At 29.4% G+C, this 15,857-nt stretch overlaps 1 protein-coding gene across 1 annotated transcript in view; it reads left to right on the forward strand.

The window, feature by feature from the left end:
• Positions 1 to 15,857, forward strand: part of LOC142332503 (dynein axonemal heavy chain 1-like) — an 897,921-nt gene that overhangs the window by 822,328 nt on the left and 59,736 nt on the right. The window contains exons 25-29 of the mRNA XM_075378951.1: positions 2,568 to 2,698; positions 5,731 to 5,836; positions 9,264 to 9,418; positions 11,736 to 11,924; positions 13,373 to 13,537. Coding sequence (XP_075235066.1) covers positions 2,568 to 2,698; positions 5,731 to 5,836; positions 9,264 to 9,418; positions 11,736 to 11,924; positions 13,373 to 13,537 — 746 coding nt within the window. The remainder of the gene's footprint in view (positions 1 to 2,567; positions 2,699 to 5,730; positions 5,837 to 9,263; positions 9,419 to 11,735; positions 11,925 to 13,372; positions 13,538 to 15,857) is intronic.

A 15,857-nucleotide genomic window follows, 5' to 3' on the forward strand; every position in this document is an offset into this window, starting at 1 on the left:
CATTAAATAAATAATGACCTGCTCAATAAACGAAAGACACAGCAACAAGGGACATTTGCCCAGGTTCTGTGATTAGTAGGAAGGTACAAGCTCTCATGCTATCCTTGCATTCTGTTCCATTAGTAATTTTAGTAATAATGATACTAACATTTAAAATTCTTTTTGTTTAATATTTTTAACGTCTGAAGAATTTAAAGGAAAGGTTATGTTATTTTTTTTCTTAGAACCAACAAAGTATGTACACCAGTGTTTCTCAGCCTTTGGGGTGCATCCCCCTACGAGGTGTGATAACACTAAATGGGGGTGCAAGCATATCAAAAAGAAAATATTATTAAAAAAATCTATTAGTTTATAAACTTATAATATATTTATAAATAAGTTAATATACTTTTAAATACGATTGTATCAATACTGCCTGATGTATTTAATAATTAACTTAGAAATAGTAAATTAAAAACAACTTTAATAATTATTAGCGACTCCCTTGAGCCTGTCTTGTAGAGCAAAGGTTTTTTGAAGGAAGGTGGAATATTAGAAATAGACATTGAGTTCTTTTTTTATATTTAGCTGAGATCTACATTTTGTCTTCTTCAAAGCAGCCATCACAGAAAATCCGGTTTCACAAAGGTAGGATGTTGAAAATGGTAATACTTAATGAAATGCTGTTGTTTTCAGTGCAGAAAACTCATCATCCACCATACCCTAAATTCAAAGCCTGATTTATTACTAAATTATCTTTTGATTTTGCCACTTGCCGTGAAGTCTGTGAAGATCTCTTCTTCGGCATTGAGAGCCCTTCAGGAGTATTTTGAAATGGATCCCTAACCCACTTGACAACTTGCTAGCAAGTTGTTGTCAGCAAGAAAATACTTCGCAGACATGGCTAAATTATTTACAATGGTTGCAAAAACAACTTTCACATGTTGTTCTTCAGCCTTGTAAGTTTTAACTCATTCATCAACATTTGCAAACATTTCTAGGTTTTTTGCTTTAAATTTCTGCTCCACAATTCCAGTTTTCTACAGAACACATTACTTTATCTCTCGTATCCAACATAGTGTATTCACTGCTTGGAGTTGAAGATTCAAGTTATTTAATTTCTTGAATATGTTGACCAAGTAGCTCAATTCCATCACAAATAAACTCAATACTTCTCGGCTTCCAGTCAGTTTTCTTCTTCTAGAAAAATGGCAATTTCATCTCTTAATCCATAAACATGTTGCAAAAATTTCCCATGCGATAACCATCTTGCCTTATAATTAAATAGTAATGCCAAATGCACTGCACCTTTACCTTTACAAAGTGCAGAAAAGATTCTTGATTTTAAGGGTCTCATTTTTACAAAATTTATTATAGCACAATATTCAGACCAGGACTCATTTCTTTGGAAGCCAGAGCTTCTCTTTGGATCATGCAATGTGTCGAGAACACTGTGGAGATTTTCGTTGCACAAGTCCTTGTATACTTTGGAATCTTCCAGATATTGAACGAGTATTCTCGTTCAATTAACTCATTCAACGAGAATTCTCGTTCAAATGGAAAAATTCTGACGCAATTTTTCCATTCTATGTTTGTGTTGTTTATAAAATCATTTAACGTACCAAATAATGCGAGTTCTGTTGCTCTGAGTTCTACTGCTTTACAGAAAAGTAATGTTATATAGTTACATCTTTTATAATATCCTTTGTTTATAACACCAGATTTTATTCACTCTCTTCAATGATGCTACAACAGAGTTCCAATGTATATTTATTTTTTACTTTATATTAATTAATCACTTTTAAACCAAAACTATGAATACTATATACTTTTTGTGATACTAACAAGTTCAGGTAGTGAAAAGTTACATATAATAAAGTAGTTTTCTTCTAAGTTACTGAAGTAATAACATTGCTGGTCATTAAACACTGACTTATAGTTGATTTGATATTCTTGTCATTCAGTTAACTGATTACCTTAGCAATTACTCTATCAAAAAAAAGATTATAAGCTTTTTTTTTGAATAAATATAATGTTAGTATTTGTAAAGCAACAATTCATGTTAAGTTGGTCTAGTGGTGAATGCATCTTCCCAAATCAGCTGATTTGGAAGTCAAGAGTTCCAGCGTTCAAGTCATAGTAAAGGTCATTACTTTTATACAGATTTGAATACTAGATCATGGATACCAGTGTTCTTTGGTGGTTGGGTTTCAATTAACCACACATCTCAAGAATGGTCGAACTGAGACTCATTCATCCTCTGAAGTAATGCCTAAACTCCTGGAGGCTAAACAGGAAAAAGAAGGAAAGAAGTTGCTGTACAAACCTGAATTCATTCACTCTTAATTTTCCTGGTTACTCATTGTGAAAGATTATTATTGAAAAGTAATAACAAAATAACATGTTTAATAAAAAGTCTCTTCTTAAAAAACATCAAAGTATAGAATCTTGGATACAACTTTCATTTGAATAGATTATCTAACTAGATTCTTTTAAATGGAATAAAACAATTATTGCTATTTTGATATTATATAGCAATGAATATTATTTTTTTAGACAAAAAAATTAATTTAATTTTTTATTTATAGGCTTAGATAAGTTATTGAGTACAGCTGAAGTTGTTAAAGTCCTTCAAAAAGAGTTGAGTGAAATGAAACCAGAATTAGAAGCAGCACAAATAACAGCTGATGAAATGTTAAAAATTATAGAAGCTGATCGTGTAAGTGAACAGATATAACGTTTTTAAAATGTAATTTATCATGTATTTACATAATTCATTATTTTAAATCACTGAACTATTTTTAATAATGATCATGCTACACTTTATTTTTAGATGAAAATTATAAAAGCTTTATCTGTAATCTGTGTAGAAGTTCTGAAAGCTGAAATTTTGTGTTGTATGGGGTAATAAGAAGAGTTTTTATGAATGTGTTAGTTGTGATATGTATTCTACATCATAATTGGTTTGAAGGGGTGTACCTTTGTATGTGTTATGTGATTGTGAGGTAAAAGAAGTTTATACTTCCATGTTTTTCATATTCAGCTGTTTTTGTCAACTTTGTCAATATATATATATATATATATATGTGTGTGTGTGTTTATGATTTTTTTTTAATATTCTTTATGTAGTAGTATGTAAATATGGCGTAATTTGTGTCAGATGTTTCATTGTGTTTAGTTCTTCATTATAGTTGTTGGTAGACAAATAACCACCTGATTAATAGCTCTACACGGCCTTAACAAAAACAAGTTTTATTAATTTAGCAAATACTGTTAATAATTTTAAAGTATTATCATATTAAGTCATATGATCTAATGTATTATATTTAGTACTTTTAATTCCTCAACTATATACACTATAATACAGAAGAAATTGTATGCTAATCAGAACAGATTTTGTATATCAAGGTTTTTGCAGATCTTGACGTTTCATAACACCATATAACAAAAAGAAAAATGCATTTGATCAATGAAAAATTTCTGAAAGAATGTATGTACGTATCTAAGCCTATTTTTTCCTTGATATCTCCAAATTGAATGGACCAATTTGGATGAAATTTTTTATTGTAATTTCTGTATGTGGGGCACTGGTACCATTTAATTTAAATCGAATAGCATTTAATTTATTGATTAAGAAGCAGGGAGATAACAACTTCATGCTTCCTATATCTAATTATTTTATTCAAAGATTAGGTAATTTTTTTTTCATAATTTTCCCTTAAGATGCTTAAGGTAAGGTAAGGTACTTTTTGATGGTTTTTGGTATTATTCAAAACCCCATAAAGGTGAGAAGGAGGCAGCAAGAAAACTTCACTTTTTTGTTGTTTCTGGACTCAAAAGTTACATTTTTGTATTAATGATGATTCCATTACATTAATATGTTACTTTTGTAATGTATTCAAGCAATTTCACTCATGGATGGGGATAGTAGTACTAATTTGTTTTTCCATCAGTTATTGTTTTTCTAATACCAGTGACTGGATTAAGCGATTTTTATGAAATTTTTTATGACTTCTGAATGTGCATCAACTATCATATAATTTTGGTTACAGTAAATCAACAGGGTGGGGTGATTTTGGTCACCATGAGTTCCATATCTCAGAATTTTACTCAGAGTAGAATAATTTATTTACTTAATTACTTTACTTGCATACTTACACACTCTTGCGTTCCTCTTAATTTTCCTCCTAAGCAGTAGTCTGTTCAAAGAGAAGCTGTGTAGCTGGGAAAATATACCATAAGAAATTGTTTACTTAACAAAATAATATTACTGTTGAACTTTAATATTGTAATTTGTGAACAGATATGTTGTAATGGTGTAATTATATATAAAAATTAACTATCCTAAACAGTTATTGAAATAAAATTTAAGTAATAAAGTTCTCAAGAATCATATATTGTATTATATTCAGAAGTCATCACAAAATTAAATAAAAATGAATTAACTAGTCTAAAAATATTAGAAAACAATTTGATAAAGAAAAAAATATGGTTATTATCTCCACCACTGAATGAAATTGCTCGAATACATACAAAAGAGACATTCTAATGTAATGGAATTATCTGTTTATTATTATTTAATCACTATTTATATTATTATATTTATTGTTAGAGGTTGTCAAAAAGTGGTGCTAATTTCTTTAATAAATTAAGTCTTTGAGTTTATGATTATAATCATTTTATTGTAATTATAAACATCTTTATACGTATAACATTAATGATTTGTAAATCTTTATGTAAGTTTATTGTATTAATAAATGTAATGACTGAAATAAGACTTGATGAGTCCTTAGAGACTTGTAGTAGTCTCTTCGAAGACTGGAATAGGACTGCTTGAATGAAGTGAGGAGCTTGCTTATATATACTGTATATAATAGAGCTGCTGAATTGTCAGGAGCCAAATGCATCCGAAAGGAGCTGTGTGAACTGTATGAAGCTGCTGAGTCATCAGAAGCCAAGCATGAATTCAACCGAAGCTGAAGATCTTTAAATGTTAAAAAGTCCTAATTTAAATGAAAATTAATGTTTCTCATTAATAGTGAATTTTAAATAACATGAATAAAGCCTAAGTCTACACAGAGATGTACATCAATTTTTTTACTAAACTATTTTAGGATGAATATAATATTGCAGTACCCCAAATTTAACACCAAATAAAAATAAAGTAATCACTGATCTTATTAGAAATAAGCTTTAATTGAAAAATAAATTATTTTTTTTTAAATGTTATTCATTGAGAACTTTGTTATCAATCAATATACATAACTTAATTTTTTATTGAATGTAAAAACACATTCATATGCTGGAGGCATACTCACATCCAATCCATATAGGTGTGGCCTATTAAACTTAAGAAAAAAATTTACTAATGGAACAAATAACATACAAATAAAATGAATTACAATCCTAAATGGATTAATTTGAAATAAAATTATCATACAATTAAAAAACATTTAATCTCCAGGTAGAAGACACTGATGTAATGAACTGGTGATATAGGAAGAAACAGTAAATAAAACAAAAAACAATCTTTGTTATGTACAAGTCAAAAATAAGACGATAAAGATTAGCAAGAAAATACATTCATTTATCGTAAAACAGCTATTACTCGAGTGATATCTTATTTGACTGATGTATTAATTATTACTTACCATATGGGATTTGATACAATAACTATATTTAAATATTAATTGAAACAAGAATGTGATACTTTTAATAAATAAGTAAATTTTTTTAAATTATTCTTAACAGGTTATTGCTGAAGAAACACGAGCAGTTGTTGAAGTGCAAGAATCAGATGCTGCTAAAATTGCTGCAGAAACTCAAGCCATTGCCGATGATGCAGCTGCAGATTTAGGTACTACATTAGATAGTACAATTTTTTATTACTATTATGTTTTAAGTTTTAGAGGCATTAACTACTGTGGGCATTAGCTCATTTCTACATCAAAAAAGAAAATAATTTCTTTCCTTTCCAGATAAAAATGCTAGCAAGGTAGCCAGAAGACTAGTTTTGTTATAACAAATCATTCAGAAACAGACTTGTTGAATGATATTAAAACTCAAAGAAACACAAGATGACAAGGGTGTAAAGGGCTCTTACCACTTAAAACCAACACACTAGAAATCATATTAAAAAATCTTAAAATACTCAAGCATCTCTAACAAAATGTTAAAAAGTTGCAAAATAAATTAAAACATTAAATCAAAAGCACATATGAACTAACTTCTTAAAATCGAATGCCTAGGTTTACCCTTAGCCCATCTTTTCTTTCTTCTTTTTTCAACCTTCCTGAAGGCCTCAATGTAAAACTCCAGAGTGTAAGAGGCCTCAGAGATGGATTCTTCCAATCCTTCACAGCAAATCACAGAAGATCTCCTGTTGCCAACATGAGATGATACAAATTCCAATTGTGTGGTCAGCAGTAATCAGAGTAAAGACTTGATGCACTGCCCACTAAAACTTGTGGGGCAACTCACCTTCTCATTTAGAGGCCTCCGTGCCTTCAGAGGCTCCATTTTTATTTTTTCTGAATCCTCTTTTTCTAATAACATTATCTCTGGTTTGCAGTTCCCTGAATGGGAATTTTTTCAATCTGAAGTTTTACTTTTGAGGTATTTAGTTCAGGCTTTCTCTCAGTTTTGGCTTCATTTTACTTTACTACTAGTCGTAGGCCCATGCCTAGACTTTATGGAGTTCTTTTCTTTGGAAACATCTGCTTTCTTCTGTGTTGGTTTTGGGCTGTTTACTCTTGATGGTCGGCTCTTCATTCTTTGATTGATAATATGTTCAATTATGTTTGCTTGGATCAGTGCTAGTTCAGATATTATGCCCTTTGGAGCTACAGGGGCTGCAGCAACCTGCACTTATGATGCAACCTTTGGTGTTCGAATTGAGCACAATTTTCCTAGTTTCCAAGTAGTTATACATTTATATTGCCTTCACTTTCTGAACAGCTACTTCTTCCTTGTAAGTCGGGCAATTGTGGGATCTTGCAGAGGGGTGTCCATGACAATTGACACATATAGGCATTGGTCATCAGGATGAAATGACTCACCACAAATGCAGATTTGTTTTCTGGTACCTCTTGCTGCGGTCATTGACATCCAAAGCATTGCAGTAGGGTTGGGCTAAAATGATGTACATCCAATCTGTGAAATCTTGTTTTTATTTTCTCCAGATGCTTCAGTTTATTGAAGAACAGGATGTACAATGCAGAGGGAACAACTCCTTCATTTTGTCATGTATTCAATCGTCAACGCACAACATGATCATGCCTCCTGACCCTGATGCAAACAGTTAGAAGCACAATCACAACCAGCTCAGATAGCTCGGGATCGCCAATCCTACAGTCAACAGGAGAGTTCCTGAGTAAAACCATTGTTCTGTTGCCCGATATAAGTGAAGATATCGAATTTCTGTGTCATTGCTTGCCCCAGACATGTGTGTAGATGATATTGTACAAATGTGGGAGTTGGGTTTGGTCCAGTGCATTATTATTATTCTTGCATTTCTATTTTAAGAGCAGTATATCACTTTATTCATTTTTAATTTAGGATTAACATGGAGGAAAATATTGGTGATTAAGTTGTGATAACATAATATGGCATCCCCTTATTTACTATTTTTTATTTATAAAGTTATTACAGTTTAATTTAGTGAAGTATTGAAGCTATTTGAAAATTCTGATTTGTTATAATTATTTCTTAATATATTACTGAATAAATTAATCTTGCTAGTCCTTCTAACTAGATGAAACTGGAGTTACCGTTTTCATATCATCTTGGTTTTCATTCTATCAAAGATTATAATTAAGCATTAGGATGTATGGAAAAAGATAATATTTATGCCTCATAGGGGTAAAAAATGTATTAAATAAGTGTTAAAGTTGTAATGGATTTTATATGTAACTGAAAGTTTGCTGTTATCTGTGATTTTATTTTTTTAATATATAAGTGACACTTTGTACATTGCTCAGATCTAAGAAATTTTTATGTGTTTTTTCAGTTACTATCTATCTGCTTTTCTATTGTCCATTTAGTGAATTGATAATGAAATTTTTAATGTCACTTGTAAGATATACAAAACATTCAGAAAGTCAGACAATCAGTATTTATTTTTTTTTTATTTCTATTATCTGGCACATCTTAAACTATTTTTCTGTATAGTTTACATCATAATAAAGTTGTTCATTTTATTGTAGAGCAAAGGTATTTATAAAAATAACGAGTAATACAGTGCTCTTTTTGTATCATTCTTGTTACGATGTTAGCTACAAGTAACCTCTTTATGCAATTTATTTAGTGGAAAGAGATTTTGGTTTCATACAACCAAAACGTGATTTCCAAAAAACCAAATGTGGCCAAGTATAACAATGTTTTGGTAATGTATTGTGCATCCATTACATGGACACTTGTTTTGATTCTAGAGTCTTGAGAAACATTCATTTTCATCTCCTGTGACAGAATGCTTAAGAACTCATCACCATCCTTCCTGTATCAGAGTAGTCTAAGCATTATCAAATTTTATACTTCTCAGAAAGTATCTCTGGCATGCAAGCATGATCACGACTCACCATGGTTTAAATAGTATACAATTTCATTGAAAATGGTGCTTGAAATTTCAGGAAAAGAAGAGATAGAGAATGAAATTGTGAATTATGTGTTCTTACAAAATTTTGATTTGATTGTATTAATTAAATTCCCTGATCGCAGATGTTCATCTGTTATATTTAGCACCTTGTGAATTATCATTCTCATATTCTTCACTGAACTGTAAACCGATTTTTCTCACCATTAAATTATTCATGGCATTTGAACACTTAATACATATGCCAATGAATTTTAGCCCATTTCTTATTTCTTACATTTAAAGAATGAATGACAAACTGTATTTCAAGATAGTGAACTCAATAAATATGTAATCACTTGATTTAATAATATAATTTTTGTCATAACTTCTAAATATTAAGTAAATTATTTTGTAGTTAATTCATTCTTAATTTAACGTGCATAGAAATGAGTAGTATTTTTTTTTTTTTGCAATTTTCTATATGTTTTTTGTGCAGAACTTGTCTACTTTCCTTTTTTTATTACAATAACTCTTATATATATTTTTTTATTTTGTAATTTCCTAAAAGAAAAGCTGTTTACGTCTTTTCTAAAGTTATTATATACTGAACCCTAATAAATTTGTAATAGGTCTGTTTCCATTAATTAGCAAAAAAAAATACATTTTTTGTAATTAATTAGTTGATTGATTGATTGTTCATTTGATTAAATAGAACAAGCATTACCAATGCTACGTGCTGCTGAAGATAGTTTAAAGTCGCTAAATAAAAATGATATAACAGAAGTAAAAGCTTTAAAACGACCACCGGCTGGTGTTGTATTAGTTTTGGAAGTTATTTGTATTATTAAAGATATTAAACCTAATAAGGTAAGTTATCTCTAATTTAATTGTTATTCTTACAAAACATGAAAATCATGACAATGAAGTTCAGTCATTGCCATTTAAATGTTTTTTAGTTTTTTTCATTTAAAGAATGAAAGGCAAAGATGTACATGTACTATTCCATTATGAAGAGTAGCATATATACTTCATTAATAATTAATATATTCAAAATGTTATGGTCCTAAGAAAATTGTTGGTTTCTGTAGTTACTGGTAGGATCCTATTTGCCGGACTATTTATTTCTTATAAACATATATTTAAAAGATTATTGCTTATTTATTTTTAAAATCTTTACCATTTTCTGTTAGTTTATATTTTTTAAATGATGGATTTTTACTTCCATCAACAAAATGTGTGATAAAAGAGTAAGAGAGTGTTCCGTTAATTCTGTAAATATTCCACCTTCATATTGCATTTTGTTATTTATGTTTTTTTTTTTTTTGCATTCATATAACCTAACTGGTTATTCACCCATTAAAAAACAAGGAAGAAATGATGCTATCTAATAACAACTAACTCTCTTTTTCGTGTTTCATTAATGTTAACAGAACATAGACTATTTCTTCTTATATTCTATTTATATTATATATATTTGCCATACATATATTTTCCTTCTTTATAATTAATTTTTTTTGCAAGATTTCCTTGAACTTAAGTTATTTTTACTTTTAATTATTAATTTTGATCTCAGATAAATCTTCTATATAAAATTAAACACCGAATTTTGTTTTTGAAAAGATAAATTTTTGCTGGTAGTAATGTAAACTGTTACCTTTTTTCTCATCCTGTCTAATATTTTATCAATAATGATCCAGTACAAATAAAATACATCTTCGCAGCACTTGCATACATAAGTTAAACAGTAATTACACGTATGTTACACTTAAGGAAATTAACTCACTTGCCTACCTACTCATGGTAAAATTAAAGTTTCTAAAAAGTAGCTGATAGTTTGACCAAAGTTTTCCCTGTATGATTTTTATAAATGAAATAACAAAATAAAATTAAGTATTTTTTTCTAAATTTGCATTCATTTTTTGTATAATTTGATGTACTGAGAGACTCAGAATACTAACATGTGAAAAATGACTAAAATATAAGACATTTTTTATTCAATTTTTCTGAAAATCCAATAATGATGTTAAATGGATAAATGTATGCCTAAAATCAATCCCAAAGTTCAATAAAAACTTTGGAAAAAGAATTATTTGATTTAAATGAACATTGGTACATACATTTATAAAACATAGTACAGGTTCTCTCTTTATATTCCTTGCCATATTTCTTACTTTGTCATGCTTTTTTCTTTCTTTTTCCTGTTTAGCCTCCGGTAACTACCGTTTAGATAATTCTTCAGAGGATGAATGAGGATGATATGTATGAGTGTGAATGAAGTGTAGTCTTGTACATTCTCAGTTCGACCATTCCTGAGATGTGTGGTTAATTGAAACCCAACCACCAAAGAATACCGGTATCCACGATCTAGTATTCAAATCCGTGTAAAAATAACTGGCTTTAGGACTTGAATGCTGTAACTCTCGACTTCCAAATCAGCTGATTTGGGAAGACGTGTTAACCACTAGACCAACCCGGTGGGTTTACTTGTCATGCTGGAGGTTTTTACCTTTTTTTGTGAATTTTTTACTGATTTTTTTTTTTATTCAACTGAAAATTTGGAAAATTTAATCAATTTAAAAAAAAAACAGATTTAAAAAAAAGTGTCTCTACTTGAAATAAAAAATAATACTTTCAATGTTTCTTTTAAATTTTGACTTTTTAGGTTGATGGAAAATTAATGATCAGTTAATTTTTTTAATTTAATTTTGGCATCAACTTCTTAAATTTAAATTTAAGATAATAATTATTATGTCTTAATTTTTAGTGAATGATTGAGCTCATGCGTGAGCGCACACGCACGTGTGTGTCAATTTAGTTGTATTTTTGGTTTAACTATTATGATTAATATATTACTATATCTTATTATGATTAATAAATTAGTGACAATGGTGAAGAATAGATGATGTGAGAAATGGACTTTCAAAATGCTGATAAATAATTTTTTTGATTATCCATATGAACTATATAACTATGTATGGGGAGTTAGGTATTTTAGACTAATGTAGTGAATAAACTTACTACAATAAGTTAAATCCTATTTATTTTTCAAACATACATTTTGAGTAATATGTTTCAATAATTCCTGTTTTATCATCTTATTTTGGAATAAAATAAACACTCATGTAATTTTATGATCCCTTTATTAAATTTTTTATTATATTACCAAAATACAATTTTTTTCTAGCTTCCTGGGGCCATGCCAGGCGAAAAGATATTAGATTACTGGGAACCTGGAAGAATTATGTTAAGTGATCCAGGTGCATTTTTAAATTCATTGGTTAATTACGATAAAGAAAATATGAGTGAAACATTAATTAATAAATTAAAACCATACATCAACAATCCTGATTTTCAGCCAGCTAAAATAATAACTGTAAGCTTTATCTTTTGTTCCATTATCTTATTTATTTCTATAATTCTTTTCTATAATCTTAAATTTCTAAAAGAAATTATGGAACATATGGAAAATATGGAAGAAAAAATGGAAGTTATACAATTTTTATGATTATGAGAAAGAAACAAGTTTTTTATTATTTGTGTAACTTAATGTACACTTTAGTACATGTGTTGTAGTTAACTTTGTTTGTGAATACTTTTTTTAGTGTCAGTTAAAAGCAATACAATATAAAATGCTTGATCATCATCATGAATAAGTTGTAAACTCCGTAAGTAAATTGCTGTGAAATACGTATTTCATGAAGATGTATGTTTATATATATGTTGTAGTTCCATTACTCTGCTAATGAACTTACCTTCATGTATAGAGTTATGCATGGTTAAGGATGAAGATGTAATTCAATAAACCATCTTACTGCTTGATTGAGAAATCAAGCAGTAAGATGCATTCTTACTAGGTAAGATGCAGTAAGAAGCAAGGTGTTGAAGCAAGGTGTTGTAAGAAGCATTCTTACTTGCATTTGCATTCTATGTTGAGAATGCAAATGAGCATAGAGAAAAGCCAAATACTGATAATAACAAACAACGAATAAATTAAGTGGCATTACGTAAATACAAGGAAAAACACTAGAAATTATTAAAAGTGTAGGTTAAGGTGTGAAACATCTGAAGATGGGAAAATCATTTGAGAAACGTAAATTGGTAGTAGAGACAGATAACACAGTAAACTTATCAAAGTGTTTGTAGTTTTATGTAGAATAAAGAAGTATCAGTGAAATGTAAAACAAAAATATTTACAAATTATGAACTTAATATTCTATCATACGGTTCAGAATCAGGAGTTACTATAAGAAGAGTAGATAGTAAGTATTTTACTATCTACTCTTCTTATAGTAACTCCTGATTCTGTATTGTATGTATTATACACTATGGTGAAGCATCTAAGAAGAATGGTAGGTAAGGTAACTAAAATGATCAAGCAAGAAATGCTGCAATAAAAGAAGATGAAGAATTTAGAACAGTACTGGGGGAATCAAAGTTTGGTTACTTAGAGAATGCAAAATTAAAGAAATAGAAAATCTAGTAATTTAATCCAAGTAGAAATAAAACCTAATGGCACAGCCTGAGAGTAGGATGTACAGATAGTGTAAAGGAAGTCATGATAAAGATAGCAGTGATGGAAAAGGTTTTTTTAGGTAAGATTGTGGAGAGAATACTGTAAACACATACACTGTTGTTCCAATGATATCTGTTAAATATTTTTTTTTTTTTTTTTAATTTGAATTTATAAATAAAACAATAAATATAAAATAGAACAATTTTGCTGAGATTTTGTATAATTTCTTTTATTACCTTTTAAGCTTAATCTGTTAAAATGAATATGTAGTCCTTCTTTATTTAATATATTTTTTTATATTTTTTCAGGTATCAAAAGCATGCACATCATTATGTATGTGGGTACATGCAATTTATAAATATTATTTTGTTAATCAAGCTGTACGCCCAAAAAAAGCAGCATTAGCAGTAGCAAATCAGCGTCTTTCTGAAGTTATGGAAGTTCTAAATGCTGCTCGTGCTAAAATGAAAGAAGTTAGTTTGTTGCCTTGCTTTATCTGTATTTATAAGTTTTATAATTAAACTTTTTTTTTATACATTAAGCTATATTTTGTAGCTAGATAAAATTTATTAGCGGGATTTCCAAAATTTTATTATAATATTATAGCCAAACTAAATTTCTTTTTCCCTCTATGAATCATGAGGCCTTGCTGATGGTGAGGGAGGTTGAGTTCTCAATGATACAGAGTAGCTGGATTGAAGGTGTAACCATATCAGAGAGGTATCTGTATAAAACCAGACTAAGGAATGATTCCTGAAAGAGAGCAGCTACTCTTGAGTAGTTGTTAAGGGCACAGGTCAAGAGGACTTAAATGGCCATATCAGCATCACTCAATTTTCTGAGTACTGCGCAGCTGAAAGCAAATGAAAACTACAACTGTTTTTTTTTCCAAGAAAATGTAACTCTGCATTTTCTTGAAACAAAGATGGAGGTGCCTTCCTTAGTTAAATATTCCAGATTGATGAAGCAATTAAACACATAAAAGGGGATGAAAATTTTATAATAGTTAGAAATTAGAATGCAAGCATTGGAAAAGGCAAGGAAGGAAATATTGTGAGTGAATATGGGCTGGGCAAAAAGAAAGAATGAAAGAGGGGACCAACTTATAGAGTTTTGCACGAAATAAAATTTTGAACCAAACTGCAACAGTAATAATCGAAGATCATAAGAAAGAAGCAGTAATAAAGACGGGAGTCTGACAAGGATGTTTCCTATCCCCATTTCTTTTTAATTTTTAGGTAAAATTAGCTGTTAATGATGTTAAAGAACAATTTTGATCCAGAGTAACAGTGTAAGGTGGAAAGATAAAGATGCTATGATGTGCTTATGATATACTAATTCTGTCTGAGAGTAAAAAAGATTTAGAAGAAACAATTAATGACATGGATGAAGTTCTTCGCAAGAACTACCACATGACAAGAAAAAAATGAAATGTAGTAGAAATAATGTAGATGGACCACTGTATATAAAAGTAGGATGACAAAACATTATGGAGGTAGAAGAATTTTGTTATTTGGGAAATAGGATTACTAAAAATGGACAAAGCAGGAGTGATATAAAATGCCAAATAGCTCAGTCGAAACGAGCTTTCAATCAGAAATATAATTTGCGTACATCAAAAATTAATTTAAACATCAGGAAAGCTTTTTGAAAGTATATGTTTGGAGCGTAGCTTTACATAGAAGTGAAACTTGGATGATCAGAGTACCTGAGAAGAAACGATTTTGAGAAGAAGCTTTTGAAATGTGGTGCTGTAGGAGAATGTTAAAAATCAGGTGGGTGGATAAAGTGATAAATGAAGAGGTATTGCACCAAATTGATGAAGAAAGAAGCATTTGGAAAAATATAGCTAAAAGAAGAGACAAATTATATATATATATATTAGTTTTACTTTATGAAAATAATTTATTTTGACCATGTGCACACATAGCATGCTGTGAATAGTCAAGTGCATTTATGATTTACTTTAACAAATTTGGAACCCATCAAAGGGAAACTATTTATTCAAAAAAATCATCAGGGAAAATATAATGGACATGGTCTATCAAGATGTTTGCAATGTCAGCAGGTTCGCATACTTTCAATCAGTGATTGTTAAATGTGGTATTGTGAATTTTTTAGGTAGTATTGTTAATGATAGCAGTTTTTGGGATTCCTGAGCATTTATCATCTCAAATGGATGTATGAACAACTTTAAATTCACCAGCTCATTTTTAGGAATTCTTAAAAACTTTTTGTATATCTGTCGATGTTAAACCTTCTAAAACAAAGCACTTAATATCTTGTTTGCTTTACTCAATTGCAAAAACCAAGCGTTTGAAACTAACAGTATGCCATCTAATTTGTCATACTTGACAAATATCATGGTCATTTTTTCATACCTCCACCATTTCTGTGTCAAGCTGAGAAGTCTTCAATCTACAATGATTCTTCGTATTATATGAAGATATTTAAATATATATATCCTTCTTTTTTGTTTTTTTGTATTTGGAAATTGTGTATTTTGTTTTATTTTTAAGTCTTGTTTTATTATTAATGTTTTTGCAGCCTTTACTCAAGATTTTATTACTTTTTCATAGTTTGAAGCAGTGGAGCATTTTATTGTTCATGTTTTTCAAGCAGTAATGATCAATGTTACCCTTTAAAAAAAACCTGGCATGGTTGAGCATGGTACATAAATTAATTCATTCAACTTCATTTTAGGATAATGGTGCTTACCACATACATGACGTACATGTTTTCATTTATGCTATGTGTTGTATATAACTACGTACATGTCACAAATTTGATAGA

Source organism: Lycorma delicatula, chromosome 11, assembly GCF_047948215.1.
Source record: "Lycorma delicatula isolate Av1 chromosome 11, ASM4794821v1, whole genome shotgun sequence".
Classification (NCBI taxonomy): domain Eukaryota; kingdom Metazoa; phylum Arthropoda; class Insecta; order Hemiptera; family Fulgoridae; genus Lycorma; species Lycorma delicatula.